Below are 18063 nucleotides of genomic sequence, written 5' to 3' on the forward strand. Positions count from 1 at the left end.
ACAGTTCCCACACCAGACTGCATTATAAATAGAAAGCCAGTGTGTCTGTGTGTGTATATGTGTGTGTTTTTTCAGTCATCTGTTGAGGTACAGTCAACTATTGGTTGCCTCGTCGAAGAATCTGAAAATTGTTGAATTGTCCCTGAAGCAGTTACATGGCTGAAAGGAATTCCCCACAGTTGGGCTCAATGCGCAGAGAGATAGAGCAATGACCTCAGCTAATGGTAACCAGATTGCAGCGACACTGCCAGGAATTAATCAGCAAGGCAATGTGGGCCCGAAGGTGAAGCGGCAATAGCGAGGGCTGAGAAACCTTGCACAGTGGATTTTCCCACTCTGATACCAGGGTTGGGGGGGAGGGGGGTAGTGCTGCGGAGTGGAAGGCCAGCCGAGACCTGCGTTTGTATAGCGGTTTTCGCACCTTCAGGATGCTCGCCAGCACTTCAGCATCCCCCGTAGCTACTTTCGAATTGCAGCATCTGCTTTCTTTGAGATTTCTTACCCAGCGTTTAACGTCTGCGCTGCTCCGTCAGCAGCAAACGTACGCCAGTGTTTTCTTACTTGGTGGTTCCAGCCGTTCGTCTTGAGTCAGGAAAATCCAAAACTGATCTTGAAGTGGACGCAAGGAACTCCTCAGGGCACACGATGCCGAGAGAGTGCTCAAATCCACGCATACATGAAATCAGACAGATGATCAGATCGTCTGTTTCAGTGCTGTTGGCTGATGTTGCCTTGGATAGAGAGAGTGAATCCCTCGCTTTTCTCTGAAAACTGAAAGGGCCTCCAATCTAATATCCCATCCTGATATTGCCGTGAACTATTTCCCAAGTCCCGTACCCAGCCCCCGAATGGAAGTTTGGAGATTAGCAAGTGTATACAAATCTTATCTGACCAACGAAATGTGTATGCACAATCACATCCTGAAGCTGTGCCATGCCCTGAGTATTGCACTATTGTATGGTTCTGTGTTTGAAATATATAGTGGGGCATGAACCTGGAACTGTACAACAGGGATGTGTAGCGAGTGAATGTTTCATAAAATGTTCACCCACTAACAAAAGTTTAGTGAGTTTGTTTGCTAAAAAGATTGCAGCAATTTTCATTCATTCACATATGTCAAGCCCTTGGATATTTCACCTTTGATTCTTTTCAGGCACAGAATTTACAGACCTAAAGAAGGAACTATCAAGAGGTAGTGACTAAATGTTTCTTAAAAGAAGAAAGAGTGACAGTGAGGTTTGGAAGACCGTAAGACATAGGAGCAGAATTAGGCCATTCAGTGCATCGAGTCTGCTCTGCCATCCAGTGAAATCATGACTGAATTGGTAATCCTCAACTCCACTTTCCCCTTGATGACCCTTGATTCTTTTACTGATTAAAGATCTGTTTATTTCAGCCTTGAACGTACATAATGGCACAGTCTCGAAAGAAAATGAATTTGAAAGCTTAGAGGCAAGACAGCTGAGGTCATGTCTGCTGAAATATAGCAAAGTAAGTGAGGAATGCGCAATTGTTCGCAGAAGGTAGTGAGGATGAAGAATGTTAGGAAAGCATGGAGAACTGAGAGACTTTAATGGAAGGAAGGCAATTTTATCCTTGATCCTTGACTGGGCATCGAGGTAGGTCAGCAAGCACAAGGATGGTGGGTGAGGAAACTCAGTGTTGGTTGATGTGGGTCAAAGAGTTTTGGATGAGCTGAGATTTACAGAGCATGCAAGGTGAGAATCTCAACAGGGCAAGATTGGAATATCAGTTCGTGTGGATGTAGGGTTCAGTAGCATTTGGCCACAAGCAGGCCTAGACTCAGGTGACGTTACAAGGTGAGGAGCGCATAAGGAGGCTACACAAGGATAAAGAAAAGTTAGATGATTGCAGAATTTCGAGTTGCAGAGAGATCTGGGTGTCCTAGTGTATGAATCACAAAACATTAACATGCAGTTACAGCAAGAAATTAGGAAAATTAACCAAATGTTTTATTGCGAGGGGAATTGAAAACCAAAGTAGGCATGTGATGCTTTAGTTTTGTAGGGCATGGACAAACATTTGAAATACTGTATGATTTATCATTCTCTTGAAGTTTTACCAAATTGGTACCTGGAACGGCGAATTGCCTTGTGAGGAAAGGCTGGTCAGTCTCGGCTTCTATCCACTAGAGTTTGGGTAAGTGAGATGGGACTTGTTTGAACCACATAAGATCCTAAGTGTTTTTAACAGGAAAGATGTGGAAAGGATCTTTTCCTGTGTGGGACAATCTAGAACTAGGGGTCACTGTGTCAAAATAAGAGGGGTTGGCCATTTGAGTCAGGGAAGAGGAGAACGTTGTTCTCACAGCAAATTGTGAATTTTTGGAAATCTCTTCCTCAAAAGGTGAAAGTGGAGCCCTTGAATATTTTTAAGGCAGAGTTAGATAGATTTTGATAAGCTAAATGGTTGAAAGGCTACCAACAATAAACGGGAATGCGAAGCAATCAGATCAGCCATGGTCTTATTGAATGATAGACCTGGCAGAAAAGGCTGAGTGGCCCACTTCTGCCCCTAATTTGCATGTTGAAGTGGAATTCTGATGGAGATGGTGTGAAGTTGGAAGCTCTGCTCAGGGACAAAGACACGCAAATCTGATTCCACCTTAGTGGCAATGAAAGACGTTGGAGCTTTTTGTTTATTCTTTCGTGCGACGTGGGCATTGTTGGCTGGGCTGGCATTTATTGCCCATCCCTATTTCTCCTGGAGAAGATGGAGCCGAGATACCTAATTGAACCTCTGCAGCTCTTGGGGTGCAGGGACATCCACAATGTTGTTAGGGAGCGAGTTCCAGGTTTTTGACGCCATGACAATGAGGGAACGCCGATATATTTCTAAATCAGGATGGTGTGTGGATGAGAGGGGTACATGCAGGCGGTGGTGTTCCCATGTATCTGTTGCCTTTGCCCTCCTTGCTGGTGCGTGGGTTACAGGTCATGGGTGACATTGTCGAATGAACATTGAGTTAGAGCATCGCACCTTGCAGATGGTGCCCACTGCTGCCTTTTTGCATTGGTGGTGAAAAGAGTGAACACTGAAGCTTGGGATTAGGTACCAAGCAAGAAGGCCGCTTCATTCAGGATTGTGTTGAACTTGTTGAAGGTTGTTGGAGCTGCACTCATCCAGGCAAATGGGGAGTATTCTATCACACCCCTGGCTTGTGCCTTGTAGATGACGGACAGGTTTTGGGGAGCCAGGAGGTGCGTTGCTTGCTGCAGGATTCCCAGTCTGCTGCTGAGTGCTGAGAAATTGGTGCTTGTGGTGAGATCTGAAGACCGTTTCTTTGGCCTTCCTTTGGCTTTATTTGAGGACATTGCAACTCCTACAGGACGGGATGTTAGACAGGCAATGTAAGAGGGTTTGCAGAGTTGGCCATTGGAGGACAGCATAGACAAAGCACCTAACGTCAAACCTTCAGCTGACATTGCTGAGGGAGAAAATGCAAATAAAGGAAGGGGAGGAACCCAGGAGAGATTTCTGGGGAGCTATGGGCTACAAAATTAATTGTTTTGTTGGGGTGGGGGGGGGGGGCAGAGAGTGGGAAGATAAGCCGATGCAGGCAAAGATTTGCTAGCTACAATGGGTGCAGTTCGTCCAGCTTTCAGACAGAGGGTATCAATGGAAGGGGGTGGTATGGCCGACTGTGCTGTAATGTCTGTGGACAGGTTGAGAAGAATGTGAAGGGTTATTTTACCATGGTCATAATTGCAGACGCTTTATTCGGGGATGCTTCAATGTGCAGGGGAAGAATGTTGACAAAAGAGGTACAGATGGAGGGCTATGGCAATCTGTCTGGATTTGACTTTGTTCAAGGACTGAAAACAAAGCTTGGAGATGGAGCAGTGGCACCCAACATAAGAAAGAACATGTGAGTAGGTGTGGACCAAGATTGTGTATGGTTACCTACTTCTGATTTAAACCATGACTGAGGCTCCACAACCATCTGAGTGAAGAGGTACTCCCTGCCATCCTAGTCCTAGCATCCCTACAGTATGGAAACAGGCCATTCAGTCCATTCTGATCCTCTGAAAGACCATCCCACCAAGACCCAACCCCCAACCCTATAACCCAGAATTTAGCATAGCCAATCCACCTAATCTGCACATCTTTGGACAGTGGGAGAAAACCCACACACACATGAGGAGACACACAGATAGTTGCCTGAATGTGGAATCAAGCCCAGACCCTCAGCACTGGGAGGCAGTGATGCTAACCACTGAGCCACTGTGCTGTCTGAAGTAATCAAACCCTTAGACAGCAGTTGTATGCTCCCAGCCTGTCCTCCTGTTGTGTCAAGCCCCACCTGAGTGCTGAGAGGTCAAGAGTAGTATTAATGAAGCCAGGTGGGGAGCTGGAAGGAGAGGGGAGAGAACTATTAACCATGATAATTGACATGAGGGTCAGGTAGGCTGGCTGGGGAAGATGGTCAGCAGCATTATGAGAATACGGGCCTCTCCTGGGTCAAACAAGTTGAGGATGAGAAACTGGAGAAAAGAGCTGTGCTGTCACGTTAGCAGTTACACTAAGGCCTGCCTCCTCCCAGTTTTGACCTTTGATGAGCTGTTTCTCTTTGCAGTTGCTGAGCCTGTTAGACAGGAGGGGTCTTGGTATTGTGGTGGTAACAATTATTACTTCATGTCATAATTTCATAACCATCAAAGGGCCTGTGTGAAGTGATGCCAGTTGGCTTTCGATGGTGTTTTTCCCATTTGCGAAGGAACACAAACACAAAGGTCGACTTTAAAGCAGCCTTGTTGAAAGGAAATTTTGACTTACTGTGACAGAAATACCCCATGCCAATGTCCTGTTAATAACTACGCCATCTGTTTTGCTATTGTGGTTGGAATTGCTTGGAAAGAGACAGCCGATCCCAGCTGAAGGATTTACCTCAATCCTAAAACATACAGGAGTATCAGGCACATTGCCCCTGGTGGCTCTGTTTTGCAAACTGGAATGAGCTAAGGCAGACAGGGGGACGATTGACTGTTCTGCATTTATTCCTAACTGCAGAGCGAATGAGTTTTCATTTGGTTTAGCACCTATTTGTAATTGCAGAGCGACAAATCAACCTTTTAAGTATAGGCATTGCTCTGTCGCATTGGGCTGTAGGTTATAATCACTTGCTGACTTGTGGCTGGGGTATTTTTCTGCTTTCCTATTTTCCTTTCAAGACATTTTCTAATCAACTTGTTCAGGCATGCTCACACTTCTCTGCAGCAGATGGGACTTGAAGACCGGCCTCCTTGTCCAGAGGCAGAGACATAACCCATGCATTTCAAGGCCCCTTCCGAATATCTTGTCCAAAAATATTTTTTAATCAATCTGTTTGGGGAACTTATCTCACACCTCTGGGGTAGGTGGGACTTGAACCCAGGTCTTCCTGGCTCAATGGTAGGGACACTGTCAATGCATCACAAGAGCCCTCCTCTTGGTGTCTGAACTGAGTCTAATGGCTGGTCTAATTTTATCAGCGATAAGAGGATAAAGGACTAAAGAGTCTTAACAAGAAGAGTCTTTCATAACAATATGAAGCTTATTGCATGAGAGAAATACGTTGAAATAGTATGAGATAGTAGGAACTGCAGATGCTGGAGCCAGAGATAACACAGCGTGGAGCTGGAGGAACACAGCAGGCCAGGCAGCATCAGAGGAGCAGGGAAGGTAACGTTTTGCCTTACAGTGGCTGAAATACTGAAAGACTGAAATACCCCATGCAAATATAATAACCACACCATCTGCTTTGCTATTGTGGTTGGACTATAAGCTCTGAAGAAGAAGAAGGGTCCTGACCCGAAACGTCAGCTTTCTTGCTCTGCTGATGCTGCCTGGCTTGCTGTGTTCCTCCAGCTCCACACTGTGTTATCTTTAAAATAATATGAACTCATCGCACTTGAATGTAATTACAACTACCGGGAGCCAGAGATGACTTGTCTGGCTCCATTGAAACCTCATGGTGGGCCGTCTGCTTCGCAACCTGAAGATGTTGCATTATCAGCTAATGCAGCATCAACATTAACTATTTCAGAAACATTAACCTCTGCTATCACAATTGATGTTAACACTAGATAAGTCAAACTCCAGGGTGAAATCTGACACAATAGACTGTAAGCTTTTTCTTTCTTCTGTTTTCCTCGGAGGTCAGTCGCTGAACTTATTCACAAGTGTTATTGCTCATAAGGCAAAAGGAAACTATATTACACTGTATATAAGACCTTGGCGAAACAAACTCATTATGAATGTCAGAAGGAAAGATTCAGATCTTTTAACTGGACAACAAGCTTAAAGATACCCACTTCTCAGTAAAGAGTAATCCCTGTGTTCAAAACCATGTCCCTTATTCAGGTGGTACAGCTGTAACCGATTACCTTTAGGCATTCACTTGATGCCATTTTCTTTAGTTAATGTCTCTTCCTGAGTCCTTTAAACAAGCTGCTAACTTAACTCAATTATTAACATTATAATCTTCAACAGCTTTGTAGGATGCCTCCCTCTCTGACACTTGCACAGCCTTTTATTTCTGACTTTCTTTGAAGCAACTCAGGATTTATTTATCACTGAGCCATGACTGTTTGGGCGATCAGCACCTCTTCTCTGAAGGACATCTTCTGAGTAAAGCAACCTGATTCTAACTAAATGGGCTGTCTGAAGGAACCTCTTTTCTGCACCTCATTCTCTCTCTCTCTCTCTTCCTCTCTCTCTCCATCAAGGTCATAAAATTCAAGAGAGCACGCACCCAAACATTTAACTCCCCCTGTGGCTAGCTGTCCATTTCTCCAAATTTGCAAGCATTCACGAAAGATGCTGTTAAAATCAAAAGAGTGCAGGAAAGATTTACAAGGATGTTGCCAGAGCTGAGGGTTTGAGCTTTAGGAAGAGGTGGAATAGGCTGGGACTATTTCCCATGGAGTGTCAGAGGCTGAGGGGTGACATTATAGAGGTTTATGAAACCATGATGGGCATACAGAAGGTAAATACACAGGAAAGGTCTTTTCCCCAGGGTGGGCAAGTCCAAAACTAGAGGGCATAGGTTTAAGGTGAGGGGAGAAATACTTAAAAGGGACCTAAGGGGCAATGTTTTCACACAGAGGGTAATGTGTGTATGGAATGAGCTGCCAGAGGATGTGGTGGAGGCCGGTACAGTTACACATTTAAAAGACATCTGGATGGGCACACGAATAGGAGGGGATATGAGCCAAATACTAGCAAATAGGACTTGCTTGGCCTCATAAGACAGTATCTTCATTCCGGATATCAGCCTGGTGAACTTTCTCTGCATTGCCTCGAAACATATCTTTCGTCAGATCAGGGACCTAAAACTGTTCCCAGCATTCTAGTTGTGAGCAAGTATGTGCTTGGTTAATGTTGTAGAATTGTGACGAAAGTTCTTTTGTTCATTAACGGGATTAATTTAGGATACAAAAACAAAGTCGCTGGAAAAGCCCAGCAGTTCTGGCAACATCTGTGAAGGGAAAAGCAGACTTAATGTTTTGCATCCAGCGACCTTTCCTCAGAACTCAGAATTTGGAACTGTGGTTGGCATGGACGAATTGGACTAAAGAATCTGTTTCCGTGCTATATTTTTATCTCACTGCCTAAAAGTGACTCTCTGACCTTTACAGAACTGAAAATTAAAATCCATTTTCCTCCACTTAAGAATGATGTTCCCAAATGATGATAGGTGGCGATGGTCTAGAACATAGAACATAGAACATAGAACATTACAGCACAGTACAGGCTCTTCGGCCCTCGATGTTGTGCCGACCTGTCATACCGATCTCAAGCCCATCTAACCTACACTATTCCATGTACGTCCATATGCTTATCCAGTGACACCTTAAATGTACCTAAAGTTGGCAAATCTACTACTGTTGCAGGCAAAGCGTTCCATTCCCTTACTATTCTCTGAGTAAAGAAACTACCTCTGACATCTGTCCTATATCTTTCACCCCTCAATTTGAAGCTATGCCCCCTCGTGCTCGCCGTCACCATCCTAGGAAAAAGGCTCTCCCTATCCACCCTATCTAACCCTTTGATTATTTTATATGTTTCAATTAAGTCACCTCTCAACCTTCTTCTCTCCAATGAAAACAGCCTCAAGTCCCTCAGCCTTTCCTCGTAAGACCTTCCCTCCATATCAGGCAACATCCTAGTAAATCTCCTCTGCACCCTTTCCAAAGCTTCCACATCCTTCTTATAATGCGGTGACCAGAACTGTACGCAATACTCCAAGTGCGGCCGCACCAGAGTTTTGTACAGCTTCACCATAACCTCTTGGTTCCGGAACTCGATCCCTCTATTAATAAAAGCTAAAACACTGTATGCCTTCTTAACAGCCCTGTCAACCTGGGTGGCAACTTTCAAGGATCTGTGTACATGGACACCGAGATTTCTCTGCTCATCTACACTACTAAAAATCTTACCATTAGCCCTGTACTTTGCCTTATGGTCACTCCTACCAAAGAGCATCACCTCACACTTGTCTGCATTAAACTCCATTTGCCACCTCTCAGACCAGCTCTGCAGCTTATCTATGTCTCTCTGCAACCTACAGCATCCTTCGTCACTATCCACAACTCCACCGACCTTAGTGTCGTCTGCAAGTGGTATTATCGCTGAACTGTTAATCCAGAGATCCAGATAACGTTATGGGGACCTGGGTTCAAATCTCACCACGGCAGGTGGTGGAATTTGAATTCAATAAATATCTGGAATTAAGGATCTAATGATGACTATTGTCAATTGTTGGGGAAAACCCCATCTGGTCACTAATGGGAAGGAAACTGCTATCCTTACCAGATCTAGCCTACACGTGACTCCAGACCCACAGCAATGTGACTCTGAATTAGGGGTGGGAAGTTAATGCTGCCTAGGCAGCGATGCCCTCATCCTGCTAATGAATAAAAGAACTTCCATCACAATTATACAGCATTAAACAAGCATGTATTGCAACCTATTTGCTCACAGCTGGAATGCTGGGAACGGTTTTAGGCCCCATACCTGAGGAAAGATATGCTTGGAGGCAACCCAGGGAAAGTTCACCAGGCTGATATCTGGAATGAAGACACTGTCTTCTGAGGACAGGTTGATGAGATTGGGCCTGTACCCTTTGGAATATAGAAAAATGAAAGGTAACCTTATTGAAACACACAAGATTCTTAGAAGACTTGACAGGGGTGGATGGGGAAACATGGGAGAGTTTAGGACTAGAGGGTCTAATCTCAGAATAAGGCTTGCTACTTTTTGGACAAAAAGAAATCGAGGAATTTCTTCTCTCAGAGAGAAGTGCATCTACAGAATTCTTTCCCAAAGAGGGTTGTTGAGGCAGGTTATTCTGTACATTGAAGGCTGAGACAGAGAGGTTTTTACTCAGGAAGGGAAACAAGAGTTCTGGGGTAAAGGCGGGAAAGTGGAGTTGTGGATTATCAGATCAGCCGTGATCTCATTGTATCGCGGAGCAGATTTGATGGGCTGAATGGCCTGCTTCTGCCCTTATGGTCTTAGAATAAGATTCCGCAACCAATGAATGACCTATTTCTGAGACTGTCGCCAGTGGTCTTGGTGTTTGAAAGAAATTGACAAACGCATCAGATAAACTGCCACTCTCCTCTCAGTAATGATTCGTAGAGAAAAAAATCAGCTGAAGAAAAAAATTCACAAAACTAATCAAAAATGTGCAAACGCTGAATGCAGTAATGGAACATAGAACATAGAACAATATAGCGCAGAACAGGCCCTTCGGCCCTCGATGTTGTGCCAACCTGTGAACTAATCTAAGCCCCTCACCCTACACTATCCCATCATCATCCATCTGCTTATCCAAGGACTGTTTAAATGTCCCTAATGTGGCTGAGTTAATTACATTGGCAGGCAGGGCGTTCCACGCCCTTACCACTCTCTGAGTAAAGAACCTGCCTCTGACATCTGTCTTAAATCTATCACCCCTCTATTTGCAGCTATGCCCCCTCGTACAAACCGATGTCATCAACCTCGGAAAAAGACTCACTGTCCACCTATCTAATCCTCTGATCATCTTGTATGTCTCTATTAAATCCCCTCTTAGCCTTCTTCTCTCCAATGACAACAGACCCAAGTCCCTCAGCCTTTCCTCATAAAACCTTTGCTCCAGACCAGGCAACATCCTGGTAAATCTCCTCTGCACCTTTTCCAATGTTTCCACATCCTTCCTGTAATGGGGCAACCAGAACTATACACAATGTATCTAGCTCTGAAAATTTGCCTGTCATTATTCTGTTTTGTGCTGTAATAAGACAGTGCTAAAAGCCAGTGTTACATTGCCAGTGACTCTCTGTAAACGTGCTTACCTCGCACGGAACAGAGGGACTTGCATTTCGCACCTCTCTTGACCTCAGGACCTCCAGAAGCGCTTTGCAACCGATAAAGTGGTTTGGAAATGTAGTCAGGTTGTAAAACATGACATCCAAATTGCGCATCAGATAATCTGTATTTTTTTCCACAATGCCCACGGAGTGATAAATTTTGCTGAGGACCCTGGGAACAGTTCCTTGGTTTTTCTTCAAAACAGTGCCCGCGTGGTTAGTAGTAGTCGCCTGAGATGACAGTCCGTTCTACCCCCTATTTGAGAAGTGGCGTCTCAAATTAAAGTGCGGTGCCTCCCCAGCAGCACCACCACACTGCCAGCCTTGATTTTGGGTTCAAGTTTCTGGAGCAGGATTTGAACACACAGGACCTGTTGGAACGCATAGAAGAGTTCTCAAGCCTGGGTGAGTGGTGGGAAGCAGGGGAAAATCTCTCGGAAAATATTATCCTGAACTTGCGCAGCAAATGATGAATCAGAGCAGTGCAGGAGCTGCTTGAGAAGTCCTCCATGCCTGGCACTGGATTTGACATTGAAACAAATAATATTGATGTAAGGTAATGTTTTTAAAGTAAAGGAGTTCAAACACCGAACCGATAAACTGTTTGAAGGAATATAAAATGAAGGATTATTTCCATTTGCTCGGTGATCAGCAACAAACAACATAAATCTGGGATCAGTGCAAGAAAACAAACGGGAGAGGTTAAACTTTAAGCTTTTATTTTTTTAAAAGTCTATTAGAATGTGGATTCCATTACTTCAAGTGTTTATTGAATTTAAGTCAACCACAGGGTTTCACAGTATTAAGGCACAAAGCAGTGAGACAGATGAGGAGCAATAGAAGGGAGATGGTGTAGAGTGCTTTGGCTTTGAACTAGTAGCAGCTCTGACATAAATGGAAGAGTTTGGGAAAGAGGATTGGACGGCACACTTTGTAATTTACCCACCCCCATCGATAGCGGAGGAGGGAACTGATTAAGAATTAAGATTGAGAGCAGCCTAGGAGAGGCCATTGGATCAGATTGGGGCAGGTTGTTAGAGGGGAGCGAGAGGCTTGGGGGAGATGTGTATGAGGAAGTGGGGGCGGTGTGAGTATGGGGATAGGTTAGGAGGTGTGACCAGAAACTGAGAGGAATGGGCATCTGGTCAGTAATGTCGGGCTCACTAGGAAGTCAGACCCCTCCTTGGGGAGTTTTGGTGGAGACAGGAAGTGTCTTTGCGTCCTTGGAAATGAGTCCGAATGAATGGCTTTGGCCCAAATTATTCACATGCCCACTCCTTGGATGCTGTCTGACCTACTGTGCCTTTCCAGACTCACACCTATAGACACAAGGTCTTTGAGTTCTTCGGTTTTGTCCAGGCAAGCAGATAAATGGAATGACATCCATGCCCTGGTCTGCAGTCCGTCTTGTTGGTTTGATTGGTACTCTGATGAGGAAACAGATTCAATAGAAGTGAAGGCTGGCCCACTGGGAGCCTGGCTCACCAGAGTTTTCCATTTAGACAAACAGCAGGCTGGAAAGACACAGCAAGACAGACAGCACCTGGGGGAGGAGATGTCAATGTGTAAGGTGTTACCCTTCTTCAGGACTGGATGTGGGGGTAGGGGGAGCTGCAGAGAAAGGCGGGGTGTGGTGGTGATGAGGGGAGCAGAATGTTGGTGATAGGTGGATGCCTGCTTGTTCGATGGGAGAGATGAGCCCGGTTGGTAGCTGGAATGGAAAGGAAGAGGTGGCACGTGGAATGGAAGGGTGGTAGGTGGGGCTGGAAAGCGAGCCAGGCGATCAGTGGGAAGGTTATTTGAAATTAGAGGACGCAGTGTTGGGCCCTCTGGACTATAGGTGCCTAGGTGGAAGGTGTTGTTCCTCACATTTGCATTCTGAACCGCTGTGACGCTGGAGGAATCTGAGGATGAACATGTCAGAGGGGGAGTGGGGTTAGCTGAAAAGGGTGGTGACCAGGAGCTGTGCTTTTGATTTTATTTGATTTATTATTGTCACATGTACCTGGTTATAGTGAAAAGTATCGTTTTATATGCTATCCAGGCAAATCATACATTGCATAAGTACATTGACTTGATAGAGGTATACATGACTTGATAGAGGTGGACAAAGCGATCAGAGATGTAGATAGCGTGAACTGCCAGAGACTTTTTCCTCGGGTGGAGGTGGCTATTATGAGGGGAAATAGTTTTAAAGTGAGTGGAGGTAGATATAGGGGAGACGTCAGAGGTACGTTGTTTACTCAGAGAGTGGTCGGGGCGTGGAATGCATTGCCGGAGAGGGTAGTGGAGTCGGCCTCATTTGGGGCATTTAAGCGGCTGTTAGGTAGGCATATGGATGATAGTGTAAGGTAGGAGTGGAGGTTAGATAGACCTTAGGTTTAGGGTAAAAATTTGGCATAATGTAATGGACCGAAGGGCCTGTGCTGCGCTGTACTGTTCTATGTTCTATTACTGCAGAAGGCAGCATATAGTGTTACTGCTGCAGAGAAGATACAGTGAAAGATCAACTCTAATATATGAGAGGTCTGCTTGAAAGTCTGTTAACAGCGGGGAAGAAGCTTTTCTTAAAACTGTTGGTACATGTTTCCAAACTTTTTTATTTTCTGCGATGGAAGAGGGGAGTATAACTGGGGTGGGAGGGGTCTTTAATCGCATTGGCTGATTTCATTAGGTAGTGTGAAGTGTAGACAGAGTTAAATGGTAGGAAGGCTGGTTTATGTGAGGGACTGGGCTGTGTGCACAATTCTCTGTAATTTCTTGTGGTCATGGGCAGAGCAGTTGCCATGCAAAGCTGTGGTCCATCCAGATAAGTTGCTTTCCATGATGTGTCTGTAAAAATTGGCAAAAGTTATTGCGGACATGCCGAATTTCCTTAGCCTTTTGAGGACGTTACATTTCAAATGGCAGATGTAAATGCAGCACAATCTTACTACGACGTTTACGTTTCCAGTACAACTCCTGGGAGCAGGGTGGGAACTCCTGCCTCATCCTGCATCCATGAAACACACAAAACGAGGGTTGGAATTAGGATTCAGATAACTTCACTCCCACCTGACCCCAGTTTGAAAGGGAGGCAGAGTTAAATTCCACCTCCAATCCCCCAGCTCCATTGGGCCAATATTGATTGCCTCTGTGTGGAGAATTTGTTTTTTCTGCAGATTGTTAATAGTTAAAGAATTGGACTTTTATTATTTGACCCTAATCATGCATGTATTAAATATTGTCTGTGTGTGTGTGGGAGAGAGAGAGAGTGAGAGATCAATTCTGCCAGTGTGTAAGACTGTATGTATGTGTATGAGAAAGAGACTGTGTGTGACAGACCAGGTGTATGTCAGAGAAAGACAGAGACTCTGTGTGTCTATGTGTGAGAGGGAGAGCGAAGAGTGTGTGTGTGTGTGTGTGTGTGTGTGTGAGAGAGAGAGAGTGAGAGATTGATTCTGTCAGTGTATGAGACGTACGTATGTGTATGAGAGACTGTGTGTGAAAGACAATATGTCAGTGTGAGAACGTGTGTGTATATATGTGTGTGAGAAAGAGACTCTTGTTTATGTGAGAGAGATCAGGTGTGTGTGTGTGTGTGTGTGTGTGTGTGTGTGTGACTATTAGCCTGAATGTCCCATCATTGCTGCCTTAAGTAGATCTTTGACCATTTTGACCCCACGACTAAGATAATCTCAAAAATGTCTACTCCTCATCCCTTCCCCTTATTCCTTTAATATTCTCCTTTAATTTCGGTCTTGGGCCGAGTGTTCGATCCACATCTTCGGCCTTGGTTTATTGTTTCAGGAAGTTTATGTGAGTTAGAAATGGAACGCCAGGCCAGTTTGAGGGAGCTGCTGGGCACTTGGCTCCCATTTGCTTCAGCTGATTGGAAACTTCCACCTAAAGCCCTGTGCTCTGTCCCTTTCCTTTGACAGTACGCCAAAATGCTGAAGCACTTCAGTGAAGACGACGCGAAGATGCAGCCGGATGAATTCTTCGGGATATTTGACACTTTCCTGCAGTCGTTTGCTGAGGCAAAGCAGGACCTGGAGAACATGAGGAGAAAGAAGGAGGAAGAGGAACGTCGGGCCCGCATGGAAACCATGGTAAGGGAGGCATCATGGGAGAGTCATTGAAGAGGGGGCGATTGGGGGAGGGGGAGGGGGAGTGGGAGCGCAGCCGGTATAACTGCATTCCATTGAAGGGTTTGGGTAGACTTTTCACGAGGACATATCCTCTGTGACATAACCTAAAGGCCTGATTTCGAGCCGACGTGTGATGTAACCGTCCCATATTGCATGGTATGAATGTGATGCTCATACAAACTCCAGAGAGAGTCAGAAGAGCATTTGTGGGCCCAGCGGAAATGAAGGCGAGCCGCTAGCATGAACACGCTTGCGCTCAGCTCAGTCAAGTCATTTCCCCGAGCGGCAAGAGTGCCTCCGTGGTAACGGGCCCAGTTTAACAAAACCCTGATCACCCCCTATTCAGTGTAACCAGTTTGATCATATGCAGGGCGTGCGCGTATGCATCAGTATGTGAAGAAGGTAGACTACACTGCAGCTGAAATTCAACAAAATGTAGGCTGCAGGCCATCACACAGTGGAGCAGATGTAGGCCATTCAGTGAGACCATGGCTGACCTGCAACTCCACTTTCCAGACTTTTCCTTGATTCCCTTCCTGATTAAAAAAAGCTGTCTTTCACAGCTTTGAATACACGTTATGACCCAACCTCAACAGTCCTGTCCAGTAAAAAATTCCACCAACTCACTACCCTCTGAGAGAAGAAATTCCTCCTCATCTCTATCTTCAAACGTGCAACCCCTTATTCTGAGACTAATACCCTCTGGCCCCAGACTCCCCCAGAAATGGGAAACAAAGCTTTCCAAATATAACTTAGCAAGTCCCCTCAGAGTCATATAGATTTCTGTGAGATGAAAATAACAAATAGCTGTTGACAAGTCTGCTCCACACTCAGGATAACCCTATTCACCACTAAGTTATAAATTAATTCAATGTAAATGAAAAAATGCTTTCATTTTGGCAAATAATCTATCCTGTGGGATACCATCAAATATATTCTGCAACTTCATTGAATAGTGCCTATACATACTCCCCTGTCCACACTGTTAGTGAGTTCCTCAACAAGGTCAGGATGAATTTCTTCTGTCAGAGGGTTGAGAGTCTTTGCCACAGAGAGCTGTGGGGGCAGAGATTTCTGTGTGTATTTAAGGCTGAGAGAGATAGAGTCTTGATCAGTGATGGAATCAAGGGTAGTAGAGAAGGTACAAGAAAGTACAAATGTAAGAAATGTTGGATGAACCATGATTTATCCAACAGCAGGCTCAAGGGATCAAACTCCCTACTCCTGCTCAACATGTCTTACGGTCTCAAATCAAGTAGATGATTGAAATCACCTTGCACATAATGAGATCCCATAAATGCCAGTGAGTGAACTGACCAGTGACCAGTGACTATTTAGTGATGTGGGCCGAGGTATAAATGTGGAGGAATTACTTGCTCGTTTTGAGGATAGTACAACGTGATGTTCTGTGTCCATCTGTAAAGGCAGACATGTGGCAGAGTGGGAAGAAGAGCTGGGCTGCTTTACACGGGGTCTCGGCCAATCCGCTGCTTTGACACCCGAGTCTGCACTGGGTCGATGTAAGCTGTAAATGTCCCCTTTGGTTTCAGACTCAAAGATTAGTTCCAATACAAGCCCCTCAATTAAGTCAACACTAAATTTAAAAAAAGCAGCCAGTTCAATCCCTGTCTCATGGCTACACGTGAAACCTTACTGTCCACAAAATAATCTTCACAACAGCCAGAAATACTTTGGCAGAGAACACTTTGTGCTGCTTCCAGAGGCTGTGATAGGTGTCCTCCGAGTGCCTGTTTCATGTAGTTTATATTCTTATTGATCCTCTTGATTCTTTCTGTCTTGTTTCCCTTCAGCTTCAAACATGTCAGTGCACATGATCTCTACTCCCCCTGCATCCTTGCCAGTTTGAAGTCAAGGGTCGTCTGGTGTAACAACCCGACAAACGGTTGCCCTCCTGATATTCCATCTCCCACACCCATCACAACACACAATATTGTCCGACTGCAAACAAGATGTTTCAAGAGAAACAAACTCCCATTCCCTTAAATATTAGAAGAAGTAATTCAGGAGTGGAAGGGGATACATATTTGAAAACCCTTGGCATTCCAAGCCAGTAATTGCAGTATGTTCGCTCCTGTGACCCATTATCAGAGTCCTTGGAGTAGCTCACAGCCTTAATATCCCAGCAGTCAGTAATTCTATATATAAATGGGTTTCAAACCAAAGATACTTAACTGTAACTCCAACCAAAGGTGACAACTCACTGACAAATCCTTTCCTCCTTCAGCATTCCCCAAATGTTTTTATTCCATGAGAGTCTAATTATGAGAAAATCTCCCTTCCCTATCTTACCAGGGAATATTTTACCATGTGTCACAGACTGAAAGCAGTTGGTGATGTGGAGAATTTATTTAATTAACTTATCTGATTTTACTGGGCAGTGTGTGTGTGTGTGTGTGTGTGTGTGTGTGTGTGTGTGTGTGTGTGTGTGTGTGTGTGTGTTTGTGTGTGTGTGTGTGTGTCTGTGTGTGTGTGAGTGTGCGTTTGTGTTTGTGTGTGTGTGTTTTTTGATTATGCTATGGGGTAATTTGCTGTGCAATAGGAAGTCTGCCAATCTCCTAATCAGAGCATGTCTGATGGTCACGTTTCCTCCTATATCTAGCCTTTCAACCTCTCTTCAATCCTGAACCTCCCATTTAGGCTTCACTATGCAACCCAACACAGTCACCCCCACAGTTCCTTCTCTGTTTTAAATTTGTCTCCCATTGTCAACTCGTTCATTCCTACAGCTTCAGAACAACCTCGTTTGTACCCATCTCACTCAAATAATTTCTTATAGTTACCTGAGATGATTTGTTCCAATAACATGAAGCTAAACTTGCTGCCCCATTGCTGCTTTCGTACAGTCTTTCCCAACCATAACTGTAATCCTCATTAAGATGTGCAAATCAGAATTAATAAAGGGCTTGATGCAATGCAAGGTAGAGAGGAAAAACACTTTCACTGATAGAGTCATAGAGATACACAGCACAGAAACAAACCCTTTGGTCCAACTTGTCCATACCGACCAGATATCCTAAATTAATCTAGTCCCATTTGCCAGCATTTGGCCCATATCCTTCTAAACCCTTCCTGTTCTCATACCTATCCAGATGCCTTTCAAATGTTGTAATTGTACCAGCCTCCACCATTTCTTCTGGCAGCTCATTCCATACACGCACCACCCTCTGTGAAAAAGTCACTCCTTTTTAAATCTTTCCCCTCTCCCTTAAACCAATGCCCACCTAGTTTTGAACTCTCCTACCCTGTGGAAAATACCACGTCTATTTACCCTGTCCATGCCCCTCATGACTTTATAAACCTCTATAAGGTCACCCCTCAGCCTCTGACACTCCAGGGAAAATAGCCCCAGGCTATTCCGCCTCTCCCTACAGCTCAAACTCTCCAAGCCTGGCAAAATCCTTGTAAATCTTTTCTGAACCTTTTCAAGTTTCACAGCCTCCTTCTAAATAGTGCTTCTCACCTCTGGATGTCACTAAGGGAAGGTGGTAGCCTATGGTGTTATCACGAGGCTATTAATGCAGAGACCTGGGTAATGTCTAAGTTCAGGCCCTGTA

General features: G+C 44.8%; 1 protein-coding gene across 6 annotated transcripts in view; it reads left to right on the forward strand.

Moving 5' to 3' along the window:
- The window catches only part of daam2 (dishevelled associated activator of morphogenesis 2), a 323197-nt gene that overhangs the window by 296353 nt on the left and 8781 nt on the right, over nucleotides 1-18063 (forward strand). For all 6 annotated transcript variants that reach the window (XM_059645172.1, XM_059645173.1, XM_059645171.1 and 3 more), the window contains one exon: nucleotides 14279-14449. In XM_059645172.1, coding sequence (XP_059501155.1) covers nucleotides 14279-14449 — 171 coding nt within the window. The remainder of the gene's footprint in view (nucleotides 1-14278; nucleotides 14450-18063) is intronic.

Source organism: Stegostoma tigrinum, chromosome 4 (assembly GCF_030684315.1).
Source record: "Stegostoma tigrinum isolate sSteTig4 chromosome 4, sSteTig4.hap1, whole genome shotgun sequence".
Taxonomy (NCBI): domain Eukaryota; kingdom Metazoa; phylum Chordata; class Chondrichthyes; order Orectolobiformes; family Stegostomatidae; genus Stegostoma; species Stegostoma tigrinum.